The sequence below is a fragment of the Leptosomus discolor genome, chromosome 7 (genome assembly GCF_034619465.1).
Source record: "Leptosomus discolor isolate bLepDis1 chromosome 7, bLepDis1.hap2, whole genome shotgun sequence".
In the NCBI taxonomy this organism is placed as follows: Eukaryota; Metazoa; Chordata; class Aves; order Leptosomiformes; family Leptosomidae; genus Leptosomus; species Leptosomus discolor.
This window is the reverse complement of record NC_141397.1, coordinates 11853576-11881530: the sequence shown is the minus strand read 5'-3', so window position 1 is coordinate 11881530 and position 27955 is coordinate 11853576. Positions and strand designations below refer to the sequence as shown.

The 27955-nt window shown below is 40.6% G+C and overlaps 1 protein-coding gene across 1 annotated transcript in view; it reads right to left on the bottom strand.

Annotated features, from left to right (window-relative positions):
• CHN2 (chimerin 2) overlaps positions 1-27730 on the bottom strand; it is a 68261-nt gene extending 40531 nt beyond the window's left edge. Inside the window, exon 1 of the mRNA XM_009954170.2 lies at positions 27547-27730. Coding sequence (XP_009952472.1) covers positions 27547-27684 — 138 coding nt within the window. The 5' untranslated portion in view covers positions 27685-27730. The remainder of the gene's footprint in view (positions 1-27546) is intronic.
• Positions 27731-27955: the final 225 nt, after the last annotated feature.

Sequence of the window (27955 nt, the reverse complement as noted above, 5' to 3'; positions counted from 1 at the left end):
TCCGTATCAGAAAAACATTAGCCAGGCAATCAGAAAACTCTCCTGAGCAGCCAGCGCAATCTGTCTAAAGCCCTCCTCCTCCAAAAGCAGAAAATCAGAGACAACTTACAACTGCAGCACTTTTATTTCTTGGTTTTGAATGATAAAAAAGTTCCACTTGAAAAGAAGAAGAATTCAGTGAATCTTCAGCCGAGACGCTTCTCTAGTTCAGCACCAGCTCTAAACAGGGATCTCTGCCATCTCATAATGACAGGCTTTTACCGTGTATATTTTTCACCTTCTGCTTCCTGTCCTTCCGTAATTGCCTGTCTCACGTTAGAAGTGGCCCATCCATCCTACTGAACACATTTGGGCCACTATCTTCAATGCAGTTTTACGTATGCTATCCATATTATCAATATTCCCATCATTCCCTGCACAATTCAGCTCAGAATTCTTCTCCCATAACCACGTGAAGCATCAAATGAGAAAAATACTTACTAAGCTAATCCCATTGGTAAAGTTTCATTTTTATTCTCTAAGATGTCTGAAATCACTAATACACATTAACTCATTGCCTAGAGAAACTTTTTTTTTAAAGAAAAAAAATGAAATTTCCTCTACGGTTAACTACATGGTAATTCATATAGTGAACTGAATGATCAGACACTCTAGAATTGCAGAAGTTCTTCGCTGTATGCTTTAGCAGTTCTGCAGTTTACAGTGATTTATCTTTACAGAAACCCTTCAGGATTGAAGGGCTTTTAATGGCAGGGTCATAGACTAAGAAGAATTTTCCTTTGTTTGGTCAATCTACAGTCTCACTATCTATTGTTAACAAGAAATGTCATCATATTTATCATCAGCAAATCTTCTAAACTCTGCAAAGCATCAACTAGCTGCACGGATAATTTATAGAACTCATTACTATTTTAAATTGTTACTATGTGCCAAACAACCCATAATGGAGATCATTGATTTTGACACCTAATTTCCCTCTGTTCATACTTGGGTAAGGCTCCAATTGACGGAACAGACTGTTTAATTTCAGTAGTGTTTATTATTTGCATTGCAATAGTGCACAGGAGCTTCAGCCTTCAACCAGGTCAAGGCAACAGCGATGCTGTACAAACATGGAGTAAGAGACCATTCCCTGCCCTGAAGAGCTTACAGTCTAGAAAGCTGCCCCACCTTCGTAACAACGACTTTTTTTTTCCACACAAGAAAAAATACGAAATGAAACATAACCACAACAGACAAAGACATTAATTTTTAAGCCTGAGAAGAATAATTTGCTAGTATTGGAGCAAGGACCCAACAGTAAATTACCAGAGTGTTCTAAAAGTCCACTAAATAATAGTGTAAAGCTCCTGTAGTACTCCAACTAGTAAAGCTCCTGTCTCTCCTTCGCTTAAGTGCTGAATTACTGATTAACATGCAAACGAAGAGGAGGAGGGAAGTAGAAACCTCATTTTAATTCACAGGTTTTCCTCCTTGCTGTCCGTGCTTTGCCCAGAATCACTAGATCCCTTATTTCTTCAGAGAACAAACTGGCAGAAGTTCAAGAGAGAAATGTGTACAACAAAGGCCAGTCAATTTATTCAGTGCTTATAAAAATCTAGAGCTCTCCTTGAGTATTATCATGGGATGTAGATTATTTTACAACCCAACACTCCATTTAGTAATTCCTAACAAACCCAAATCTGCCTGAGAACCAACCCTTGCTATTGAAAAAGTCTGCAGTCCACAACACATACACAACTAAAATATTTTTAGAACATCTACTGAAAAATCACAAGTATTTCAGTTCAAAATGAGCCTCTCTTAGACTTTCCATTAAAATACATCTTTAAAATAACTTCCAAAGTTTAAAAATAGACTGCAAACTAAAACATTTAGGAGTCAAGAAATACCAAAGCTAAGAACTATCTCAAGAATTCCAGCACTGCCCTTCTGGGCACAACACGAAATCTACCTACTTACAGACAACATATTTTGTCTAATTTTGTGTATATATTTTTATATATATGTATGTGTGTGTATATATATATGTATGTATTCATAGATTCTGTCATTCCATGGACATAATAGGAAAGAGGCAAATACCAAGATAAAGGTGTTGTGGATTACCATGATGATTTTTCAAAGAGTGTGAGTGGACTAGACTTGGCTGAAAAGCAAGGGATTTGTTCTGTGTAAAACGTTTTGTCTGTTTTCCAGAATTTTAACCCCAGGGAAAATGGTGGGCATTTGGTGGAAGGAGTTTCCTGGTGAAAATGACACTATTTCATGTCTGCTGTGTCTCGGGAAGATCTGCCAGCCAGCCAGGGACCTGTGTTTCGGGTTCTCAGCTGAATGGCAGACTGCCTAAGGTCCTGGGATCATTAACTTCCAACATAATTAGCCAATCTATCAGAAAGATTACACTAAGGCTGAGGACACCCAAAGAAATCCAAGGAAGTGGTGATGTGTGAGTGCTGAGGCTAGAGGTGTGATGCATGAATACATATGGTCACTTGGACTTTCTTTTTAATGAAACATTTCAGGCTCAAACAGTTTTTTTCCTGAAAAAGAAAAAAGAAAAAAACTTGGTGTTGCTGGAAAACTTCCAGATATCTCTAACCTGGGCTCCTGCTAAAGGAGATAGACTGTGCTTACTGGAAGACCAGGACTAATTTAATGAGCAGTGGGTCTACTTTTTCAGCAATGAAGATAAAAATAAATATTGAGCAGCTGCCTACTTCACTATGCAGCAGCCACAGGCTTTAATCCATTTGATAGACCATAAATCTGCATGGAAACCAAAGAACAGTGCGAGTATTTTATATTTATGAATCTATTATACTCACGTAATGTAACATTACACTATTTGTCTTTAGTACATCTGCATGTGTATATATCTTTTGATATGTTATACACATACAACACATGCACATATTATGCATATCAATATAGAAGCATCACTGTATTGAAAATATTGGAAAAGGTTTTATAGGCAAAACTAAGACTTGGCATGTCGACTGGAGCCATGCACAGTAAACACCACGCTCACATACCCAAAGTCTGTCTCTAAACCAGGCATTACTGTGCTAAATTGTGTACAGGTAAAATATAATTATCAGGATGTTTCATCAGAAATATGCAAATATTCAGACTTTTGGAATCACAATTTTGGATATTACAGTCCCACACAATTGTATTTTGTAGTAGCAGACATGTAGGGAAAAAGTACAGCAGTTAGAAAGACTGAACATTTTTTTCATATAGATCTAAGTTCATAGCCAAATCAAAAGAAAGCTTTTATTCTAAGTAAAATGTGTAACCTGTTCTTCTTCCTGCATACCTTTCAAATGTTATTGTTGAAAAAAAAAGGTTGTGCTAGGAAGTATAATATTAAAATAGCTTTCTATCTTGAGCAGCTATGTACATTTACTGTCAGCAAGTATGTTCGGTAAATAAGAAGCTGAGCTGTCTACCAAAGGAAGATAAATCGTCTTCCCCTAAAACGATATCAGCAATTAGCAGAATTTATTAAAGCTACTATCCCTTCTCAGCCACCAGGGAAGAGTAATGCCTTACATCATTTAAAAAGCCAACGAGGATGTGATTTTTTTTTCTCTGATGTAGAATTTGCAAGAGACTTCCTTGCTTTACCACCTTCAGGGTGAAGGAACTTCCATGCCATTTGTTAAGGATCAAACCTGGACCACCCACCATCTGTGATTCATTTCTCCCCAGTGGTTCTCCATCAGCACTAGGAACTTGTCTTCTCCCATTTCCTTCTAACATATAAATTTGGCAGGCTACAGAAACATCTACTTTGCCAAGTGTCCGAGATGGCTAGATTTTGGATGGTGAACGCGAAGAAAAAGAACCATGCAAGATTGATCTGTGAACCTCTTTCTTCTTCCTTTTTTTTTTTTTTTTTTTTCTTTTTTCTTAAAATATCATTCCAGCTGCAGGTGGTGCTTAGATTCTGCTGTGGATCACCTACCACGTTCCTAGTTTTTGCAAAACAAGAGCTGTCACGGCCAGGCATGCAAGATAAATCGTTACAAGTAATAGATAAATAAATACAGCTCAGAGAGATTAATTTTATGCTACTTCAGACAAACCCCTATTGATTGCAAGTTTCTAGGAAAAGTAACTCGCTTATTTGTCTATAAAGTGCCTAGTACACACCGGTACTTTTATAGGAAACAGATATCAATAAGAACATAAAATAGTAATCCTCAGGATATCTGTGAGATGAGCAGATACTTGCTTCTGGGTGACAGAAAGCAAGAGACAACTGAGGGAGTAAGCATGGTCTAGGGAGAAAGCCTCCAAAGCTTTTTCTGAAAAAGCTGTCTGATTTATTTTCCTTTCTTTTTATTACAATATTGTGACTAAAAGTTTTGCTTATAACAACCAGAAAGCTGGCAGGCCCCTGCCTTACCCACAGTGGTAAGAAATGCTCTGTTCAGCCACATTATGCTCTTAAAAAAAAAAAATCAAACACTCTGTGTCACTTGTTTTATTTGTTTCTTCCCATGACTTTATGGAACAAACCAGTGGCTATTTTTCCATCATACTGACTCGCACTCAGCAAACAGCTGATTACTCACTGTCATGCATGTAAATCTTTGAAGTGCAAAGCAAAGAATGTCCCTATTTACTTCTAAAGTGAAATCCCAGCATCCAGTAGAATTTATAACTGATTTTTCTAGGGCAATACTTCTTTCATCCTTCCAACACTAAATATTAAAGAAGAGAGATCTGTCTTAATTCAAGCTGAGCTCTGACCCCTTAAGTCTTATGATGCTGTCTGTGTTTACATGAGCACAGACTTCTTCTCCAAGCCAGTTTACATCCTACACATTCCTCTCAAACTCTCTTCTGAATCCTGAATGTTAATGTCCCTCCCTTGCCCCCAGCTCTCCAGGGAATCAGGAAGCTGTGCAGTCTGGATGCTGCACAACAATTTTCATCAAAAGACTGATACTATTCCCATTTCCTTGACAAGAGGCTGACTCGTTATATTAATCTTTTCTCTTTTTCGGCACCTAATTGGAGTCACAGCTTGCATTTTTTTAATAACATTTAATAGGGTACATTATTTTCTATATTCAGATAACAGATCCCATTAGTTTCACCTGCATTTACTCACTGCTTCTGCAGAATCTAATTTGTGCACTCAGTAGCAGAAGTAGCCTCATTAGCCTCTGAACATGTTTGAGCTACTTGCCAACACAGAACGAGGGCTCTGGGCAGGGATGTAATCCAGCCCATTGTGCAACTTTCAACCAGTTTCATCACTGCAGTTGACTTTTTTTTTTTTTTTTCCTTTTCGTCATATGCCTTTCACTTCCATAAATAGCAAGGCAAAGCTGCTTGCCCCCAGCCACCCACTCACCCACAGCCATGACTGAACAGTCATCAAGTGGAAACAGTACAACCTGCAGTCAGCTATTGCTGTAGCACTCAGGGGAAGGCAGAATTTGGAAATTCTTGGGTTTAAACCACTTGAATCCAACCTGGGGACAACAGCATGTTTAACTACATAACCATGCCACTTTAGCTGAGCAAACCTTCTCCACTGCACAGAGCGAAGCAGGAGCCCCACAAGAAAGAAATGAGACCCTGTACCTAAAAACAGTACTGTCATATAAATGTACAGCTGGGGTTGTACTGGTGACCCTCCATTTGGTGTTCCCTAATTTCCAAATGTTTAACTTTGCACCTTCAAAGCTCTTTTAATGTTGACTCTTTCCCTAATTTCTTTGGCCTCCCGCAGCAATGTGAAACCCTTTCCCAAGCTAAAAATACGAACCCCAATATGGTTAATTGCCCACACTCGACCAAAAAAAGCTTAAAAACCTCAAGGACAGACATCTGTAGTATGAGCCAGCACAGCAATTGCCGGCAAGGAGCAGGTGATGGATTTGTGGATGGGTCAGTCATAGGAAGAGCATAAGACACCAACGAATGTTCACAATTTTTTGCTGACAGCACGGCAATGATCAGACTTTGGACTCAGAATTTTTAAGCCCCGTAAGGGAGGGGGTTGTAGGGTACAAACACCACCCTGTCAGGCACCAGCTTGAGCCTGGCCTCTTCTACCTCAGGCTCCTCCAGCATATCTCCATTGATGTGAGTCATTTGTTGCAACTGACCCTCCTCCACAAGGATTTGGCATTTTTCAATAGAAAAACTGCTGTGTAGAAAAATTCCCAATGAACTCAATTAGCTGGAATCTTCTATGTGCTGTCAAAACCCTGTACTTCCCCTCAATCTCATCAGAGCATTTTTCTGCAGTTAAAGAAGAAAAGCCAGCTTGACACGTGATGTAGAAACCTCTCAGCCAAATGGCTGAGGCTGAGCAGAAGCATTTTTTTTTCTTGGCCTTTTTCAAATGGAGAAAATCAGGCATTTATCCCTCTGCACAACCAAGACAGTAACCCACTGGGAACAGTCTCATTAAAGAAGTGAAGCAAACTCAATCTCTCTTGGAATCGGAGCAGTCAGAAAAATGGAGAACATGTTTTAGAAGTGGCCTAATGGGATATTTAAACCAAACCAGCTAGAGGAGACTGCTTGATGCATATTTTTGTGAGATTTTTTTTTTTTTACATTGCTGAGCACACATAACTCTGAGCATAACTGGGGGAACTGGATGTTGCAAACCGGTTCAAAACAGATTGTCCTGAAAGGTACAGGGTATACTCAGGTACAAAGACAAGACCTGCTCTGGAGGCCCTTCTTGCCATTACAGCGAGGACACAGTGTGTGCTCCTCAGCCAGGGGCCTAACTGCATCACAGAAGAGTGATGTCCCTTGTCCAACACCTAGAGCCCCCATTTTGAGGGACGGAGATAAAACCTGACAGTTTCGCAGGGATCTTTGCTAGAGGAGGAGAAGGTAAGAGATTCCCTCCATTTTATCCTCCGTAGGTAAACATAAGGGCACTTTGCCACTTTCAAAGCTGCTATTCCCAGGAGCTAAAGACAATAGCAATTGCTTTTCTCCCTTCAGTATCCCTGAAAAGGGAGGAGAAGGCTGGGAGCCACATATTACTCAAGAGCATGCAGAACAGCTACAGTAAAACCTCTTTTTTCTCTGTCCCATACAAAACCACCAGCCACTTTCTAGAGAAGTAGGAGTCACCCACCTCACAGTTTCAAGTAAGCAGGTCTCAGACACTGTTGGTGAGGTGCTAACTCACCCATAACCACATCTTCTCCCAGCAGCCATCAAGTAGTGGAAACTGGAGTCAGCTACAGCTGTGGCATTCAGGGAAAGGCAACATTTGTTTTTGGTTTTTTTAAAGCCACCTTAAGTCAGTTTGTGGGATATAGTAAGCTGACAAGTTGCAAGGTACCTGGCTAGCTTTCTGTAAAACACCTAGAAGCAGTCTGTGTGGCACTGGTGGAAACCAGTGGAGCCCCTGTGGCTAGCTGTTTTGCAGAAGAGGTATGCTTACAAACATGGAGGAGGGGGAAAAAGAAGAGGTGGATCTTATCACTACATTTACACTTACAGGGAAGTAAAAAACACGTCTGGAACCACACCTATGGAGCTTAAAAAAATTATTATTAAAAATAAAAGGTAGGCTAAGCCTCAAATTAGCCTGGTTGCCTACAGAAACATGACTGCACTGTATGTCAATCTGTCTCACCACTTGTGCTGACTATCTTTTGAACCAGCTGACTAATTGTAGCTGAAGTTGATGGAGCAACAAATTTTTCACGAAATTTGAGTTTCACAAAATTTAATAGCTGGACGGAGGTGAGACACACAGCCTGTGGTCTGAGCTATCATGCTCTTTCTTCTGGTGCAGCAGCAATGCCTTCTGCCTCCTTTGCATACAGTAAAAAGGAAATGTTATGGGGACAAACGGGTAGGAGGAGGAATGGGGGTGAGGGAGAGATGTGTCAAAGGTCTGGAGGGATGGCTGGGTTTACTGAAGTGGGAGGAAGGTGTGCAGAAAAGTAAAGCACAAATGAACCAGGCATCACCGCTTCCAGTGCTCACAGAAAAAATCCCCAAGTAACTGGCTCTGAGTGTTTTGTGTCAACCAGAAATAGCTGGAATTGCAAAGATTTATTCTTTTATGTATTCATAGATTTTAGCGCTTAAAATTTCAAGGCATTGCATATCTTTGCTATGGGACTCCCTTTAACCCCTTTGCTGCTGGTTCTTCTTGCATCTTCTGTGCTGCGGCAGAACGTGACTGTTTTCCTTTGCTGTGCTGGTGCTCCATAGGCAGAAACCACGGTATCTGTGTTGGGGTTTCTGAAGCATAGAGTGGGAAAAAGCCAAAAGAAAGACTTTTTCTTGTCCTGGGAAGGCAAGAGGGGAAATAATGAGGAAAAATAAAGGTGCTGTACGGTGGTTTTTAGAATGGTAGCTTAAATAAAAGAAAAAAAAAATGATCGAAGGAAAACCACAGGGGAGATTCCACTGCATCAGACTGGAGATGAGTCTGTTGGCTTCTCAAGTGACATACTGACTGACAAGGGATCCCTCTCTTTAAATTCTTAAATCCCTACCGGGGGATGCTTTTGAGAAACAATAATTTTATTTAGCAATTTAATATGCAACCTCTGCTGCACTTTCTCATAGCTGACTGGGGCAAAAGTTGTCTTCAATGTAATGTTCTCCAAGATTTCTCAGAGCAACACCTGAGAACTTTACAGGCAGAATCCCAATGTAGGACCCTGCCTGTGAGACCTGAAATGTTGGGACTCAGCACGTTTGGTTGCTGCCAGTGAATGAGGAAGGCTGAGGAGAAACACAAAGCAGCCTGTGTTCCCAGTCACGCCAATCTTTTCGGCTCCCAGAGAACAGGTGCATTTATTTTTTTCATGGAGCAGCTCTGAACTGGCTTTTTCCCATCCAGACCTCTACTGTCACCAGTCCTTCTCCTCTCCATTCCACAGACCTCTTCTGAAAAAGCTATGTGTAGAAGAGCACAGAGACAGCCAGGCATGCCTCCTCAGGAGCCTCAGCTTCAGAGAAGGAGACCCAATAATGTACTGAGGTAAACAGCCTTTCATGCACCTTCCCTGGGCATCCTTCTCTCCAGAGTCTCAGGAGAACTCCCATTTCCAGTTTAACACCTGAAAGAAGGTAGCAAGGGCTGAGCAACCTTGTAGAGACTGTCTGTTCTGATGTTGCTCTGATTAATCCTGCTATGGACACTGTGATGTCCATAGATCCCTTTGCTAATAAGGGAAAAGCTGAGGTCGCAGCAAACCTAATGTAAAATATTAAAATATTCCCCAACGAGGGCTTTGCACAACCAGCCTGAATGACCTTGCTGGGAAAGTTAAAAAAGGGTAATGAGGACAGTGCCAACACTTTTTTCCCTGATTATTTGTGTACAGGAACACACATTAAAAAAAAAGCGTGGTTGTTCTAGAAAAAAGAGAAATGTTATGGACATAGAATTCCTTAAAAAATATTGTAAGAATAAAATTTTTTATATTTATTTATTTATTTATTTATTTATTACCACAATCATAAAAATAATGCTTCCGATTCTGCAATGTCTGCTTTTGGCAGGCAGATCTCACACCAGCCTCAAGCTGATGCAAGCTGTTGGAGAACCAGATCCAACAGTTTCTTAATCCAGAACTTCTTTCGCTTCACCTGATTTTCACATTCAAATATTAGTGATATTCAATATTCACATAATAGTTATGTTATATGTTTTGGGCCAAAAATAATTAGTTTTACTTCTTCATAACCTTGTTCCTTTAAATGATGGGAAGCACAGCATTTATTACCATTCCCAGACATTTTAAAAGGGCTGTTCCTCAAAATGAATACTGTAGCTTAGTATTACATACTAGCTGGATCCAACCCTTTATTATATATTATGTATGTATCTGTAAGATATGACTGTTTTGTTCTAACTTTGGAAGACTTCTTTCCACTCGTTGCTGTGCCTTCAACATTGCTTAAGACTAAAAACAGAGAAGGCGGCAATTTCTGTAAATCCCTCAATAATTCACAACTTCGACTGTTGACAGTTTGTTTAGAAATGTGACTACATTGTTTAAATGACAGAGCTCGGTGTTGCCTCTTCCCAAGGCCAGGCTTGAATTTCTTCTTCTAACTGTCAGCAATGGCCTGTTGCTGGAGCTTCACCTCTGTGGAAGGGTGGCAATGGCAACTCAGTGTTTCTTACGCTGGAGCAAACTGGTGGTGACTCTTGCAGTGGTTAATTTATGGGCTTTCTAAACACCTGTTGGTTGCATATTCCTGTTGCTCACCAGCTCAGGCATGCAGACAGGCTAGTTACACATCACTGCCTCTCCTACCCCTCTTGCCCGGTGGAAGAGGCTGAAGAGTAGCTGGAGGTGACTGCAGTACTGGAAGACAACATTAAATTTTATTGCTGCTCTGTTTGAACAGAGCAGCAGAACCTCTCCTGGAGTGACAGCACAGCACTTGTATTTTTAGAAAGTCAGCAACACAGATTTAAAATATAGAAAAAATTGATTACTGAGGTGGGACATACACTTTTTTCTACAGACCACATAGTCAGATTCAACAATACTTCCTTGTTTTCAAGTGTCTGCTTCAGAAGATCTAACCACATTAACGTTTTTAATTTTTTTAGAGGCTTCTGGCTTGGACAGTCTCCTTTGTCAGAACAAGTTCCCTGGACTCCTTTATTACACCACCAAAAGTTCTCAAGCTTGATTTTGAGAGAAAAAGTAAAGCCCTGCAAAAGCAAAAAAAAATTAGACTGAATGGAAGGGCCCAAAGCTAAGGAAGGTAAAGCTTGAAGCACCGTTACCGGAGATACACCCATAAGGGGTTAGCAAAGCCACAGATGAGAAAGCTGCTAAGTGTTTAACTAGGAAAAGGATACCCTACTTACTAAGTCTCTCCTAAGCACACACTGTGAAGTATTACTCAGAGTTGTAAAGCTGAGGTAGTGGGACCTATTGAACTAAAACCCAAAAGTTGCTACGTTCGAACCTGGGCTTTGCCCCTATTTCACCGTCCACAGTGAATTCACTTAATGGCTCACTGCATGCCTGCGTGGCTAGGTTTAGATGCAAATCATATGCTTAGCTACTCATCTGAGTGAAGATTCATTAAAGTTAGGGGAATTTAAAAATTCAGGCTTTGGAGACTATATCTGATGAAAGTTCTAGAACTATCCTTTATGTATTTGTTTTAGTATGAGTTATATAGGTGCATTAAAAAATCTGCAATTTTTAGATCCTATAGTCTCAACTATCAAGACATCTATAAAAGTGTGATTAAGGCAAAATGTTTTGTCTTTGATATTGTGCCACAGAAAATTGTTCAAGGAAAAGGCTGATGATTGAGCAATTTTTTTTAATGCTTTTTATGCCATTCTGCTATTGTTTCTGTCTCTTATGGCTCTGCAGTTTCTTCACAGTAGCTCTCTTTTCTGCATTCGCCACTGAGATCAATACAGAGACGTTAATTAAAGGAAAATCTGCTGGGGGTTGTACTTTCTGTTTGGGATTTATCCTGGGCCCTGGCTGCAACACCTCACTGGCCTTGACTACAATGCCAAACTACGCCTAGTCTTGTCTTGTCTTGTCATGGACACAAGCTCAGGTACTCTGACCTTCAGCGATAGTTCCACTAGTGCAAATGTGCCTCCTTAACATCCCCCCACCAGACCCCCTCCTTTACAAAGCGACTTCTGAGGGCAGCTAGGTATACGAATTCATTGTACATCAATGTTACTAATCCAAATAAACCCTCATGAGAACCTGTTTACAAAACAACTCTAATTACCACAGCCACCCCACTGACACATCATTCTCAAACGGCCCAGATCTGTGTTTCTGTCCTGAATTCATTGTTTGTACATCTTCACCTTCCTATCTGTGAATCAAAGGGAGAAAGTATCTGCATGTAAAGCCATTTGTGCAATAGTAGTGGAGATACGGACTCAGTGGAAGCCAGAAAAGGGCCTTCACCAGCTGCTGAGATACAAACATTAGTTTAGCTGGGTACAGCATCTAACCCTACAGTGGTGAAGGGCAGATAGTGAATAACTTCCAGTTATTTTGGCTAGCAAATGCCAAACACAACAACACAACAGGTTTTCAGTACACCAGGCAATACAACTACTGAGGCAGACAACCAGCTCAACAACACAACTGAAGTTCAACAGAATATGCGCTGCTAATGGAAAGAAAACTGAGAAGGACAAAGAGCAATGACATGCTTTCCGAGGGCAAAAAAAGGCATCCTCTGGTGCTCTGTGTGACAACTATTTTCATTAGGTACAGTGAAAGTAAGCAAAAAAAAAAAAAAAGGCATCCCGCTGAAAATAAATACACAGTTTGAGGCTCATTATTGTGCATTTTGCCTGCACCTATGTGTGGGCTGAGCTGTGAATCCTTTCTGCTAGGTTTCTTGCTTTTTAAATACATCACAAACACACGCACAGATGAATCATGAGGCATAGAACTGTCAGGCAGCAGACTAATGTCAGCACTTCAGCCTCCTGGCTGTCAGGTCTGATTCCAAATAACCTTTTGTCTTCTTGTTCCGGGTACTAAATTACAGATCAAGTGAAAAATGTAATTATACCCCAAAAGGCCATGGATAGCTTCTTAAAATACACTGAACTGTGAGTGGAACAACAACAATAAAAAGATAAACTAGGATTACCCATGGTGCATAGCTAATCCAAAACGCCCCATGGTCCCACATGGGTTACTATAGAACTGTTTCCTATTTGCTGATTTCTGTTTTGCAGGGACAAGTATCGCCGTGTCATGTGTATGTGTCCCCCCCATTTTTAGTATAATTTTGATATTTGAAATCTTGTGAAAAGTACATCTCCCCTGTTGCAATAAACGCTCTGTTAATATTGTTACTGAACTGTATTTGTTTTTTTTGCTGAAGATGATGCAGAACTTGAGCACTTGCGTTGTTTAAAGTAGTATGAAGATGGGAATATCGAGACTTATTTTCTATGCATAAATTTAGCTGCTAAATTTTTACAGAAAAAAATATCAAAAGCTTATTGGAACATACTCTTTTCTCAGTTAGCTCTGAGTATGTTATGTTGGATTGGAAGTGCTAGCAAATACTGAATTAACTTGTTTTTTCATCTCATTATTGGAATATTAAATATGCAAGGACTTTTCCTGGATTCTTGCACATGTCTATAAAAATATAACTATTCAAAATACTAAATTATTCTTAGCAACACCTGGCAAGATAAAAATAGGTGGTAGTGTTACAAGTGCAAACCTCCACAACTGTTAACTCAATCTACATACAATCAGAAAGGCTGCTGATGGCTGAAATTTTTAATCTCCTCTTTCTTATTAATGTCATGATTCTTACCTTTATTCAAGAATTTGAACTCATGTTTTAAAAGGAAAATAGACAGGCAATAAAATGGGAAAGCATTAACATTTCAGTCACTGTCCCTTTATTTGCAGTCTTCTACCTCAAATATAATTTTCAGAAGAATCAAATTCACGATCTCCATCTGTTTGCACCAAAGAGGGTTCTTCTGAGTTAGAGAAGAAACGAATATTTATTGCTCCATAGATAGCTCAGGCACTAGCCGATACAGTACTGCTCCCAAGCCTGATCTTGAATTTTGCTGCAAGCGACACGTTCTGCTTGTGTAGTAGTACCTCTAGATACTAAATTGAACTAAATGGACTGATTTATTCCCATTACAAAATTCTGCTTAAAAGACACTGAGCAGGTAGATGTCTGAACTCCACCCATGTTCTAATGTGTGGTGCTTTAATCTCCCCATTACTGTCATCCAGTAAGACGTACGTACCAAGATTGCCAGGTAGCCTAATCAGAGCAATAGCCCATGTGCTCTATGAACTGCACTTGAGCTGATGTCTTGAACAAGCTGCCTGAAATGGCTGTATGAGCTGCCTATGCTGTATTTGTTCAGTAGGCTGGCTCATCTCAGCATCAAGGCACTGGACTCTGTGGTGTGTATCACAACATACTTGTCCACATTTCTAGTTCTGGGCAGCTTAGCACCTACATGCTTTGACCCATGGCTATGTAGGCTTGCTTTCATTTCAACTGGGGCACTATCACGCCTTTGTTGTAGAGCACACACTGATCTGCAAAGGACGAAAACGCTACGTGTACCCTAACCAGTTGTTTGGTGTTTGTTTTTTTTTAATCTGCAGCATAAAATTTGATGAGGAATAGGACAAGGGAAATTACAGAAGGTTTTGTATTTTCTTGTGAAATTCAGCATCTACAGCTGGATGATACACAGCTTGTACACTGCTCACACGTGGAGGATAAAACTTCAGCCACTGAATTAAGCACTTATTAAAAAAAAACACACATGGAAAAATTCCTTACAAAACATCATGTGAAAGTTACATGAATCCTGCATTGCAGCCAATGTCTCATAAGAAGCAAGTTATATCAAATGATGACTGGACTTTATTCAATTGGGATTCTGCCAGCCCACAAAGAAACCACAATCCAGCCTTTCCCCTTAATTCCTAGTACTTTGAGGTCTACAAGAAACAAAATTATGTGAACAATGTCCTTGAAAATACCCTCTCTTTAGTCCAATCTCTGCTAGTATACTTCATTTTCAGCCATTCTGGAAGTGCCTTAAGCTTTGTCTGCAAATTCACTTGGCCTGACATTCAGCAATGCATTATAGACAGATGGATTTAGGAAACTGCACTATTTGGACCAACCAAATTAAAAGGAGGGGAAGAGGGAAATAAAAGGAAATTATTTTTTTCCTTTACTTCCTAAAATATATAAATAAATAGAATTAATGTATTTGAAAGAGTTCTCCAGGTATCTGTGTACCTATACTGTAAAACACGGCTTCATGAATGCAGCCCAGAAGTGCCTAGGGATCCAGCCACTGTGTGCAGGACAGCAGACCTCAGTTCACTGTCCAAAATACATGCCCATCTACTAGTATTTTCCAGAGAGCTGGAAAATAAGAGACATAACGAACCTTACAGAATATCAAAAGATACTACTGAAAATGAAATTAGGCACAAATGCATCTCTGTAGTACAAACCTGACCAGACTCTCCTGATGCCAGAGCACAGATGCTTTGGACACATTTTTGATGTCCTAAGGCAAGCTGTAAGATGTTCAGCTTTTGCCCCACCACATCCCTTGGCATCAGATAACGCAATAGCTACAGCCTGCTTCTTGTGTGTGAGGACAGGACGGAAAAGGGAAGGGGAATGGGACTTTCTTCTCCCCTTGAAGAAGACAGGCATGCCTGGGGCATCGCCAGTGTCAGGCAAGGAAAGGATTTGTCTCCATAATCCTGTTCTCATAGCAAGGTCTTTTCCACACTCCTCAGCACTGGCATAATGAGCACACCCCAGTTCAGGCCTACATATTTAGTTCCCTTTTTATACAGCCCACTTTGTTTGTAAGAGCTCGCACTGAACAGCTATAATCAATTCTGTTGACTGAGAGGTCCCTACATGAGTTACAGCAGAGCAGACTGACAGATAACGGTACTAATCTCAGAAATCTGGCTGGTGGTGGACACAGGTCAGCAACCTACAGCTCCCTTCCAGGGAGAGCTGCAACAACCTGCACAACCAGCACTATGGATATCTCCTGCGCTAGGGAAGTTTATCTTCATGGTATCTGCTCTTAGTCCGAAGTATCTGTCTTCTTAAAATATCCATAGGAAGAATTAAGACTTTTTAGAACAGACATACTAAACAAGGTATTTTTTCGGTAGAGGCTAAGTGCTCTGCCCTGATGATGGTTGTGGTGCTGCATTTTCTCAAGGATGCAGCATGTGAAAGGGCATTTCTGCAAGCCAGGTGTATTTATTCTTTCACTGATGGAGAAGAATATGGAAAAATGCAGCCTAGCTGCCTTAACGGGTGTCACGCAGACACAGAATAAAAGCATATTTTCTGCCTTTTGAGTATTTTGCCCAAACCACTGAATACTATTACCTTAAAATACTATCTCTGAAATCAAAAGCTGTGCTTTGCATTCATGTAAGGAGAAACATTGTTTCCTTCATTTGACTTTTAAAATGCATTATATATTTCCACATTTCAGCCTTTCAGACAAGTAAAATAAGTAAATCGTACTATGTCTTTGCATATTAATCCCTCTCACTATTTACACAATTCCTCTGAGACCAGACCTTCTGTAGGACCATTGCTGTGTACACCTATTCTTTACTGCACTGCACTTAATAATCTGTGTATTAATACAGAAGTGACTTTGAAGCTAAAGAATAACTTTAACGTTGAAGTAAGCAACAGTGTCTTTGTGTGAAGTTTTTTAAGAACAAGATGAATGCTTGTTGTTAAAAGAAGGCATCAGGTGGTCATGTTCCCATGAAACTACACTCATCACAAGCACAAATGGGTGCCAGCAGCGTAAGATGCCCTAATACAGTTCCTGGAAACTCTTAAGTAAATATGCCACCTAGTGTTTAATTGGGACAATTTCATTCATAAATCATCCTGATCTATTCTTCCCAAGCTGTTCTCTGCAAGTCTAGGTGGTACAGAGTCTGGCAGAAGTAACTGGAGAAGCCTTCTCCACCTTTGCCCCCTTCCTTCGCCCCCAAAAAACACCCTACAGCTTTCTCATTAAAGAATTATCTTCCTCTTCAGGGACTGTTTAGCTCCTGATGGACTATGCCAAATGGCCAGCTACGGTCCCAGCCCATCTTTCTCATTGGAGAAGCCCACACCTCAGACTGCTGCAAGCAATCCAGAAGGCACTGACAACTGGCCTTGCGGTGTTACCCCTGCTGTAAAGATCCCAAACAAACCTGACTGACTCCAGAAAAGCTGCCTTGTACCACCAGTCAAATGGCATCTGGTCTAGCACACGGACACGGAGTGAAGGAAGCAAGGCTTTCCACATCTCCCTGCCTACGGGTGCTGGGCACAATTGTTTTGAGAAGCAGAAGCACTATTGCCGGCTCACAGCTTGCCAAAAGGGGACAATGAATTACCACTGCAATAGGTGGTGTTTAAATGGATGGATGAACCAACAGAAAATCAGGGAAAGGGGCTTTAGAAGTTTAACAACTGTTTCTCTTGACAAGCAGTGGAGACATAATTCCTCCCTAGGCTATGGCAATGTTCTCCTTCCTTGCCTCTAGCCCCTGCTCAATAGTGGCACACCTGGCTTAAATGCAAGCAACCCTCTCGCTCTCAACAGAAGTGATACTCCAGCCATGTACGTGGCTTGGCCCCTTTTCATGTGTTTAAAACATGCCAAATTGTCTTCTTAAATTTTCTAATTGAGATTCTCTTGATGTTTCTGTCATGAACACATTATGTTTCCAGAGATTAAATTCCTATACTGAGTCATATCACAGCAGAAATCATCCTGAGTTTTTGGTAATGTCTCGTTTGCACTTCTTCCAATCAATAAAAATCTTAAATGAAACTCCTGCCCCTGCATCAGCTACCTTTCCCCAGCTTATCAAGCTGCTGCCTATCTTTATTCTTTGCTCGAAATTCCTCTACCTATTTTTGGTCCATGTGACCATGTTCATGTGCCAACCAATTTGAATTAATGTCAAGAGTATGATTTCATGAGACATTGTACTACTTTGCTAAAAATCCAATTATTCTGCATCTGCTGCATTCTTTTCATTCAGTACATTTGTAAATCTATCAAAAAGGCAATCAAGTCTAACTGGCAGTATTCATTCTATATAACCCACGCTGACTACCGTGCACAGTCCCACTGTTCTCCAGGGCTGAGAATACATTACAAGAAAGAGCCCATTGTTACGATCTGTACTTTTCACACCACAGCATCCTCTTTTCCAAACAGTACCAGTTATAAAAAGCACTAGTTCCTGACCTTTGTAGTCAAGCTTCAGCTGAGAATGCTGTCAACAGCATGTGCTTCATTGTGGCCATTACTAGTTGTCATCCTGCCCAGGCTGCTGCCTTCTCCTGCCTGGCAGCTCCAGCGAGCTCTGCTAGCCCTGTGGCCAAGACTGAGGCCAACTGATAGTGCTGACCCAGCCCAGAGGTCACCGGGGAGATCCCTGCACCTGGATTCTCAGTATCCCAGCTGCAGGGTGAGGGTGCAGGCTGCTGAGCTGGCTCTATGTGGGGAGAGCCCAGATCAAACAGAGGACATTTGCTCGGGCTCTCCACCTGACTTCAGCTGAGTGCTCACATGCCTCAGGGGTGGGACCTTCTACACCCTGAGTATGGAAGAAGACGCTCAGTGCATATGACAGACATATTTTATGCTCAGAAAAGATAATATCTAGAGCATGATGGGACAAGTGCCAGTCAGCATGTAGGGACATTGAAAGCCAGCCAAGACGTTCCTTGGCAGAAGGTCTGGAGAGCATGCAGGATATAAGAGAGGAAGAACTTAGCATATCTTGGCTAGCATTAAGCATTTCATGGAAGCCTTGGACATTAGGATCATAGCTGCAGTTAATTTCTCACTAGTGAAGTGACAATTCAGAATTGAATCATGGAATCATAGAATGGTTTAGCTTGGAAGGGACCTTAAAGACCATCTAGTTCCAACACTCCTGCCATGGGCAGGGACACCTTCTGCTAGACCAGGTTGCTCCAAGCCCCATCCAGCCTGGCCTTGAACACTGCCAGGGAGGGGGCAGCCACAGCTTCTCTGGGCAACTTGTGCCAGTGCCTCACCAACCTCATAGTAAAGAATTTCTTAATAACACGTAATCTAAATCTACCCCCTTTCAGTTTAAAACTGTTACCCCTCATCCTATCACTACACTCCCTAATGAAGAGTCCCTCCCCACCTTTCCTGTAGGCCCCCTTTAAGTACTGGAAGGCTGCTATAAGGTCTCACTATAGCCTTCTCTCCTCTAGGCTAGAATGTACTCTCCTCCCATGGGAAGGAATCAAATAACTGCTCCTTATCTATGTTGCTAAGATTTCTTCATCTAGGCAAGATGAATCAGAGCCTAAATAATATTTTTGGGGCCCAGAAAACCATGTAGAAATAGGACTAGAAGTTACTTTAGGAGGTTTTTCTCCTGCCTGCCTCAGGTATCAGTGCTATCTGTGCCATTCTCCCAGATGTTTTCTAACATGTTTCTATACATTATGGTAAGGGACATTTTGTCATCCCCTCAGGCACTCCATCACTGTTCTTTTTTTTCTCCCTTATAGCTAACCTGCAATGTTCATCACTGTATCTCAGACCTATCATCTCTTGTCACGTCCAGCATGAGCACAGAGGACAGGTTATTTTTTTCCTTATAATTAGCTAAGCAAATGTATGGCCTAAGTAAGCACATCACTAAAACCACTCACTTTCTAAACAAAATATAAAGGGTAAATATTAGTCACTACTTAAACACTTTCCTTTTGACACTTATTCCAAGTCCACCACTAACTGAAATTAGTATCTCTCTTACTCTTAAGAAGCTGAACACTTCTCTTCCAAGATCAAAACATGGCAGTTTAGAGGTGTCTGTAAAAGTTTAGTGCCTATTCCTACACAGTGTCTCAAAATTCATGTAGGACAATCAAGTACAGATTTTTACTTAAAAAATGGCTTTTCATTTTCCAGTGACTAGACAAATGAAATCTTTACGCTGAAGGCTCCATCCCAATTCCTATGGAAGTTTGTTTATACTAATTTAATACAATCAAACTATGCAAAAGAGTTTAAAAGCCAAGACAAAACCACCTCATATAAGCCTTTTATTTTCAATACATCAAACTAAGCATGGTTTTTGTGCAACAAACATTTAGCTTTATTACAATTATTAATATGCTCATAATGGAAAAATACCGAAGAGGAAAAGATTTATGTATTCAGTAGAGCCTAGCTCCAGATACAATACCGTACTTGAAGAGCCAGGTGGCGTTTGCCTTAGGACTACTGTAAGCACTTCTGGTGTATCTAATCACTTTTAGTACTAATCTGACATTCTAATTTGGGAAAATTTCAATCTACAGTTGTGGTATTCAGGTATGAAGTTTTCACATGGAATCCTTTTGGCTGCCCTTCTAAAACACTGGACTGGGAAACACTTTGGTGGTAACAAACTTCATATTCACCTTTGCTCCATATGCTTAGTGGTGCCCCAAACTGCTTCAAGACCCAGTGAAATCTCTCGGAGCGTTCCCATTAATTTCAGTAGCACTTGGATCAGATCATATCCATCGCATCATGTCATCTGTGTAAATCACTGTTGTCTCCAACTCACAAGCTCTCTTCAGGCATAATCATATCACTTATTCTGCTTAAGGCAAAAGTCATGAATCCTAAACTGATGGTAATAACATAAACCAGGCACCTGGAGAGATGTTAACAGCTCAGGGAAGCAATGTAAGCAAATGCTTTGCAATGGAACCTGTCTTTTTCTTGATTCCCTCAATTTCCATTACCGTTAAAACGAACCCAAATTATTCCTCTCAAAAATTCTTGCCTAATCAGGCAAAACATTAGGTATTATTTAGGAATGCCACAGTCAATTACAAAACAGTGTCCCTTTTCCTGTGCATAAACATAGACAGCCAGAGGGAAGGAACTGAAAAAGATACTTTCCATGATTTTACTTTGGTAGCTTTCTTATTTTCATTTCTTGTATATTGCCTATTTCATATTTATGATGCTTTAAACAAAAAAGAAGCTGTAAAGAGACTGAGGTGGAAAATACAAAAGAATGCCAACACGGAAAGAAAAATGAAAATGATCAGCCAGCTATATTTTCAGTAAGATGGTGTTTGTCACTTAAAATATAAAACTGAGTACTAAAATACACACATTGATAGATCTACTGTATGGATATAAACTCCTCCTTGCTGTGGTATAATACCAAAGAGTATTCTGGATTAAATCACTACTGAATTGCTAACAGTTACTTAAAGAAGACAGTCAGACATGTAGTTAAGTACTCATGTCAGGGCATGCTACAATTAAGTATGTACATGTCCTAATCTGTGCGTAGGAAATACTCTTGCAGGACAAGCCTGAGTGAGTGATGAAAGGAATTAATTGCTCTCAAAGTCATTTTGATGTATAAGTTTGTTGTTTCTAGCTGCAAGAATGCCTCACACCTTTTATCACTGCATGCATTACTGAAATCTGCAGATAAAGGCCACCATCACGTACAGGCTTTATGTTGCTGCTTATCAGTGTGGTGTCTGAGCATCTTCCAGGCAAAATCAGTACTGCCAGGGAGAAGTCCCTGATGAATTCTGTGGCTATGCAAACAGTCGTGAGACTGTAACCCCTAACAAAAGAAGGTGGTGGGTCGTTAATGTCCCTGCAGAACTGAGCACTTTCATTTATTCTGACCAAGCGTGTTGCAAAAACCAGGGAGTTGAAGGCAATGTAAAGCATATCATGTCAAATTATCAGTGCGGTTGCAGCCCAGAGTCTACAGGAACAGATGTTTCTGCTCCCTATCTTCTTAACCCCATGATCTGTTGCTGGGGCAGCGCAGTACCCTGCAGCCCTCATGTGGAAGGAAATGCTCAACATCGGGATAGACATCCCAGCAGAGAGTTAAACACTAGCTAGCAACATGTAATAGGATCATTAGAGGTTTAGAGGAGGTGCAGAATGGGAAGAATAATGAATAAATAAAAGACTTAAAAGACTTCTTTATCATTGGCTAACAGCAGTACCTGTAGAAAATTCAGTGAAGAGACAAAAATGGAGTGGTAAGATGAGGCTAAAAGGCCTTCAGAAAGGGACGTGGTGTGAATAACAATGTGTACTTACAAAAATTGAACCAAACCAGAGGTTCTCTTAAAATTGGCTGCCTCCTGTGTAGTTTTGATGTAAGGAAAACTACAGCGCCCCTAAAAAATTTAATTCCGTAACCAGATTACATCTCCAATTACAGGGTCTTAGAAAACAGCCTTTCCTGGAAGTCCTGCATTTTCTTCTGTGGGAAACTGTGTGAGCAGCATGACTAATGAGGACAGTAATACCAACCACTACTTCTAGCAAAGTTATTCTTCCTTTTCTGTCACCTTTGCCTTAATAGGAATAGCTTTCTTATCTATTATTTGTGTGGGATTTTCTGTTGAGGAAATCTACAACCTTTCAGACTTCGTAATGTGCTTAGCATTTCAGCTCTTTAGCTCTATCTGCAGTATTAACTATGGGCTCTGTCATCTGCACTTAAATGCCCAATAATGAGTTCCAGCAAAACAGATAGAGAGGTTACCATGTCAAGCAGCAATACACAATTTTCTGCACTGTCCTGCTGTTAAGTGAAGACTCCACATACAGCTTGCTCTTGGTTTAGCTCAAACTGCTACACTGTTCTTTACAGACCATCGTCGTTAAATGCCTCTTGCTGCTCCTGGCATGCACTTGCAACCAGAAAGCCGAACAAGCACTCCAGCCCAGGCTCCAAGGAAACTCATATTTCATGTACAACCGGTATGTTTGAATTGACTGAGCCAGATCTCACTTGGAGAGAAGTTGATGGGAGCTTTGCCAGGATCCAAGCAAGCGGAGACCTGGCCCTGACAAAACCTTCCTTAATCTTTATTGCGTTTACCAACAGTTTGTCCTCTGTCTGATAGGTTAAGATCATTCTTTTTCAAATACTTTAAACTCGACCGCTGCCAAAGCTTTTCTTTAACTCCAGCCTGCCGTTCTCATCGCATCCCTCATGCTAACATGAATACTTGAGAAGCTATAAGGCAACTCCAAACAAGGAACTGCTCCTGTGTAAGACCAGCATAGCAAAGAAACAAGGTGTGGTCAGCCTTTGCCTGACACAGACCTGTCCAGGTCCCACCCAAGTCATGGTGTGACTACAGCAGTGCACAGTGCAGGTCACAGAAGTGGGAATGAAAAGTGCAAGAGCAGGGAATTGGGACGGTTTCTCATCAGTAACTGCAACAGCTTTTACCTGATCAGAGCATTCATGAAACTCCAGCTTGCATTTACTTCCAAAATTTCAATTCTTTGAATATTTTTTCCCAAATTATACTTGCTGATGTAGGGTTAGAAATTAAGAATTTTTTCTCCATGCCTGGGACACAAAGACCACTACTGCAGTAAGAGCAGCAGCTGCAGGATAACATGGTGTGTGACAGCGATAAATGCTTCAGAACTACATATTTTACTGACAGACTACTGCAAATTTTTCACTCCTACATATGAAGATTAATTGTGTACAGCAAGTTATACTTCTCTACATTCACCAGTAACGTGAATTACTGGTAATTAATTACAGGACATACCAGTGCTGGGTACTTATCTGCCCTACATCTTCTAGTGTACATTCATTTGCCCCAAGTACAGCATTCCATAATCAGAGCAAACACAAACCACGATCACAACTCGCCCAAGCTTAAATTACAACCCTAAATAGACAACATACAATCTTCAAATTTTCTTTGCACAAAAAACTATTTCTTTATCCAAAATCCTTTTTGAAGGTTTTGGATCCTGTTACAATGACAATTGCCTACACTGCTAAGAAAGTACCTGCAGCATGCTGTTCTCCCTCAACACTTCATTCCTAAAAATCATTGCAGCTCCTTTTAGATTAAAGATCTGTTAAACTATCCGGACTAAAATTTGGAATCTGTGCCTACAAATCTAGCACCTCTTTAAAGTCAGATAAAAATAACTTTTGGATGAAACGTTGGCATTAAAACGTTTGGATAAAATGTCTTAAAGCATAAACATTTTCTTAGGCCTGTTACAAAAAATGTTGGATAAAAAGGCATGAACAACAACAGCTTAATCCAGCCCATGTATCACACCCCCTTCTGGAATAGGCATGACTCCACTAATTACAACCTCAAAGAAATTATCATTATGGGAACAGACAGGTACCCCAGGCAGTACCAAGACATTTCATCTGAATGCGTGCTCCTCCTGCCAGCCCGTGCCTTGGTGGCCCCCTTCCATCGACCTACCCACGGGGAGCATCGGCGCTGGAGTGACTGAGACATTGAATAATCGCCGCTGTCAATGTGGGAGGCGACAGAATGAGCAGACTCCCCGGACGGTGTTAACAAACCTGCTAAGGAGACGAATGCCTTTAGCTGCACTTTCACACTCCGGAATTGGTTTCAGTATAAAACAAAATCTCACTTGTAAAAAGCCTAATCTGTAAGAAGAGTACTGATGCTCAACCTTAAAGTGCTGAATTCTCACCTTCCTCTTGAGTAATAATGGAGGTTTCTGTCCTGCATGTATGACTTTCCCCATACCATTTCTAAGACATTCAAAATACCCCAGGCAGCACTTTCACATAAACCAGCTCAGTTACCAAAAAATGACATTTTACCTGTTCAACTGGCCAGAGAAAACACACCTTACAAAAAACTCAGTGATTTTTCACACATGCAGCAAAGAACTTACTTTGCAGAAAAATGTCACGCTGAATATTCACTCACTTATTTCTAGGGGTCTGACATTTATTGGAGTAACTGAAGTGGGTGAAGGTTTTGATTTGTGGGCAAACCATGGCCTTGGGGGTTTTACAACACATGATGGCCTCAAGCAAAACATCTGATACAACTCTCACTGAACTACCACTTCCTCCTATTATTTTTATATTTTTAGAAGACGTCTAAAGTTTATATAAAAACAAAAATTAAATTCCTTTTATCCTCCTTTGTCCCTACGTGCTGTTACTAACAAATGCTCAATATTTCACTGGTTCATTCCAAAAGCCCAGTCCATACTTTATGTGAGGTTACTGGGAGGAACAAATGTGAATGATGACCCCTGAGCCTTTCTATGCTCCCCAAACCTCTCATGAGCTTCCCCAGGAACATACGAATCACAAGCAATCATGGTACGCTTCACCATATAGACTTCCGTGAATCTCTTTCAGTTGCTAATAACATAGTTGATGTAATCTTTTTTCACATGGATTTGCATGAGATGATGGAAAACTACTGGTACCAGCAGAGAAGCCCACTGGGAGTCCTAATCATCAATAGTGAAGTTTCAGCTGCTATGGCAGGTCTTCAGCCTCTGAGCAGCTCACCTTGCCTATTCGGCTCTGCTCCTCTCGTAGCTGTGATTGCTCCTACTCCTCCTGGCAAGGAAAATATGTTAGAAACAGCTGCTATTCCTCCTTCTGCTGCTTCCCCTCAGTGGGAGGAAGGCAGTGAGGGCTGCCAACAATGTAATGGCTTTGCTGAAGCCACATATTTTTACATGACAGCGCAGCCACGCAGGCCAGTCTTGCAGGCTGCTACCGCCTGCACGTACGGAAATCTACATGAGCAACAGTCCTTGTAGGGTAAGGACCCGCAGTACTGCCTTTTGCAGCCACCTCAGAGGTAAATAATACTCTAAACACTCCAATTTCATTCAGCTGCAATACAAAGGAAGACCTAATCCAACCACTAGTGAGGTCCAGAGGTGCATTTTCACTATTGACAGCAAGTTACATCAAGTCCCAACATTTTCAAGCACAGGCATCTGGAAATAAGGATGCAGCTCTCCACTCACTTTGAGACAACATCATAATTTTTTAAGCTGTCATCAGATAAAAGCCTTGCCCTCTCCTTTGTGCTGTGTTTCCACTCATACACAGTGGATCAGGTAGCAGATCTGGCTTAAAATGTCTTCTGGCTGAGTTAGTTTTAATCTGGAGCTGTTTTCTAGTGTCATCTACATGGTTTGTCTTCTGGCTGAGTTAGTTTTAATCTGGAGCTGTTTTCTAGCGTCATCTACTGTGCAGCTGCATAAAACTCTACGTCAGCAAATAGGCAGTTGTGTAGGAGAGAGGGCAGGGGTCCCTTCAGCAACAGTTTGCCTTCAGTTGCGTTTAAAAGAGTTTTTACAGTACTTACTCAAAAATGCCCAGCCTGAAAAATGACATCCAACCCCAAGCACAAGAGAAAACACAATCTGTTCGGAAATACATGGTACTAGAACAAACCCCTCTGAAGTCTTTGAGAGCACTTTGAGAAATACAGAAGACCACTGCTCCTCTATTGCAAGAACTGTAAGTAAAACTGAACACAATTTTGAAATTGTGTTTTTCCTTGTACAAAAAGGATTCCTGATTTCCTAGAGAATACAGCATGAATTTCAACTATCATGATTGCTTTATTATACTACAGTTATGTAATAATATTTACAGTCATCGCAGTGACGGTCCAGTATTTTCTTGATAGAAACTTCCAGAACATCCTCTGGACAGTTTTCCTACCTACACAAAAAAGTCTGTCACAATGAACTATGTTTATTTCTTAGTGTGCTTCAAATAAAGCTGATATTTACTTTCTAGTGCCTGTTACAGCACTCACAACCAACCAGTGTCCCATCACAGGAATCGACTGAATGAGCACGGAACCCATCCCTACGGCATCCACTCCTCTTGCATAACACAGTACAATCCAACTGAATGAAAACCTATTGTCATCAATGGATTTATTCTGAAATAAAACTTGAATGGAGGACTTGGTGCTGTGACATTCTCCAAAGGACCTCCCTGCAGCAGTATGCCTTCCTCAAAAAATGTCATTGTAAATGGAATTAATTTGTTATAGAGCATGAACAGGTTTACATGTCAGGTCAGTTACTCAAGCCATTATTACTAATGAGAAATCCAAAGCAGTATATAATCAGCTGATATGTGAACCCAACAGATAACAACCATGCTAGAAAATGTCCTAGAGTGATGAGGATACACACAAAAAAGCTTATCTTTTTTCATGCTCAGTATTACTATATGATGGCAAATTCACTCCCTGCTTCCCAAATACAAACCAGCTCTAGTTCCCAACTAGCTAGCCAGCACACTGAATGCTAAAATCATCAGTCACACTGCAGAAGTATGCTAACAAATGTCAGTAAGTCAATTCAGCACAAACATCAGGCAAAAAAAAAAAGTTCTGTTTGACAGTTCTTACTGCCTTACCGCCTGGGAAACGAAAAGATCCACGTCACTGCTTACAAGGCTGTTTCTCATACATAAACCAATTTCTAATTTTACATCTTCATATGGCTGCTAACTGCACAAAATTATCAATTCATCATCATGTAAATAAGTCCTTGTCCATACAATGCTAAGGGATACGGGTGCATGAGAAAAGGAGATCAAGGAAAGCCCACTTCAAATGAGAAGAGCGAGAAGAAAGGGAGGCACAGTATCCCAATTTCAGACCCATAAGAAGAAAGAGAAGAAAACACAATATCCCAATTTGAGACCCATCCACCAAAGACTTGGCAGAAAAGAAGAGCTTTGCACTGTGAATGGAAAGATAACAAACTTGAGCTGTGGTGAAGGGTTAATGGGAACCAGTTTCATAATCCTACTGCGGAATATGCTTGAATATACATGGATAAAGAAATGTAACCTGTGAACAATTTTAGATGCAGTTCATAAGTAGCTGTTATATATATATTTATTTACACAGCGAAAACATTTGCATTTGGTACTTACTAGAAAGCTTTCACCATAAGCTCCAGTCAAATATTACTTTGGAGCCAAGCCCATATTAAGAGGATATAAAATTTTCAGTGGGATAGTAATATTTAATGAAGTCTAGAAAAATAGAAACAGGTCTTCAGAAAAACCACTTTTTTCTCTCAGATATTATAGAAAGACTAGTATTAATTGCCAAATTTTTAAACTGAATACTTACCTTTTCAACTTGGGTATTTTCTTCACTTGTTACACTTGCTTTTCTTGATTCGTTTTTTGTTCTGCTCAGCCTCCGGGACACTTTTTCTCTAAGCAAAGTGGCATATCCAATGTGTTCATAGATGGGGTTTGTTGTCATTTTGGAAATATACTCAGAAGCCTTTGTTTCTATATACAATGTTATCAAGCCATCTGTAACTAGATCATGGATTGATTCGAATCTTTTCTCCCCAACGAAGTGCTTCCCATCATAGAACAACCTGTAGTTTAAGGTCTGGTTACCAAATCTACCAGAAAAAAAGGAGGGAGAAAAGAAAGAGAGAGAAAGAAGAGTGAGAGAGAGAATTCATACTGGCAAAACACTCAGGAGGTAATTTCGCTGATGAGTCTGTATGTCTGGATTACAAATG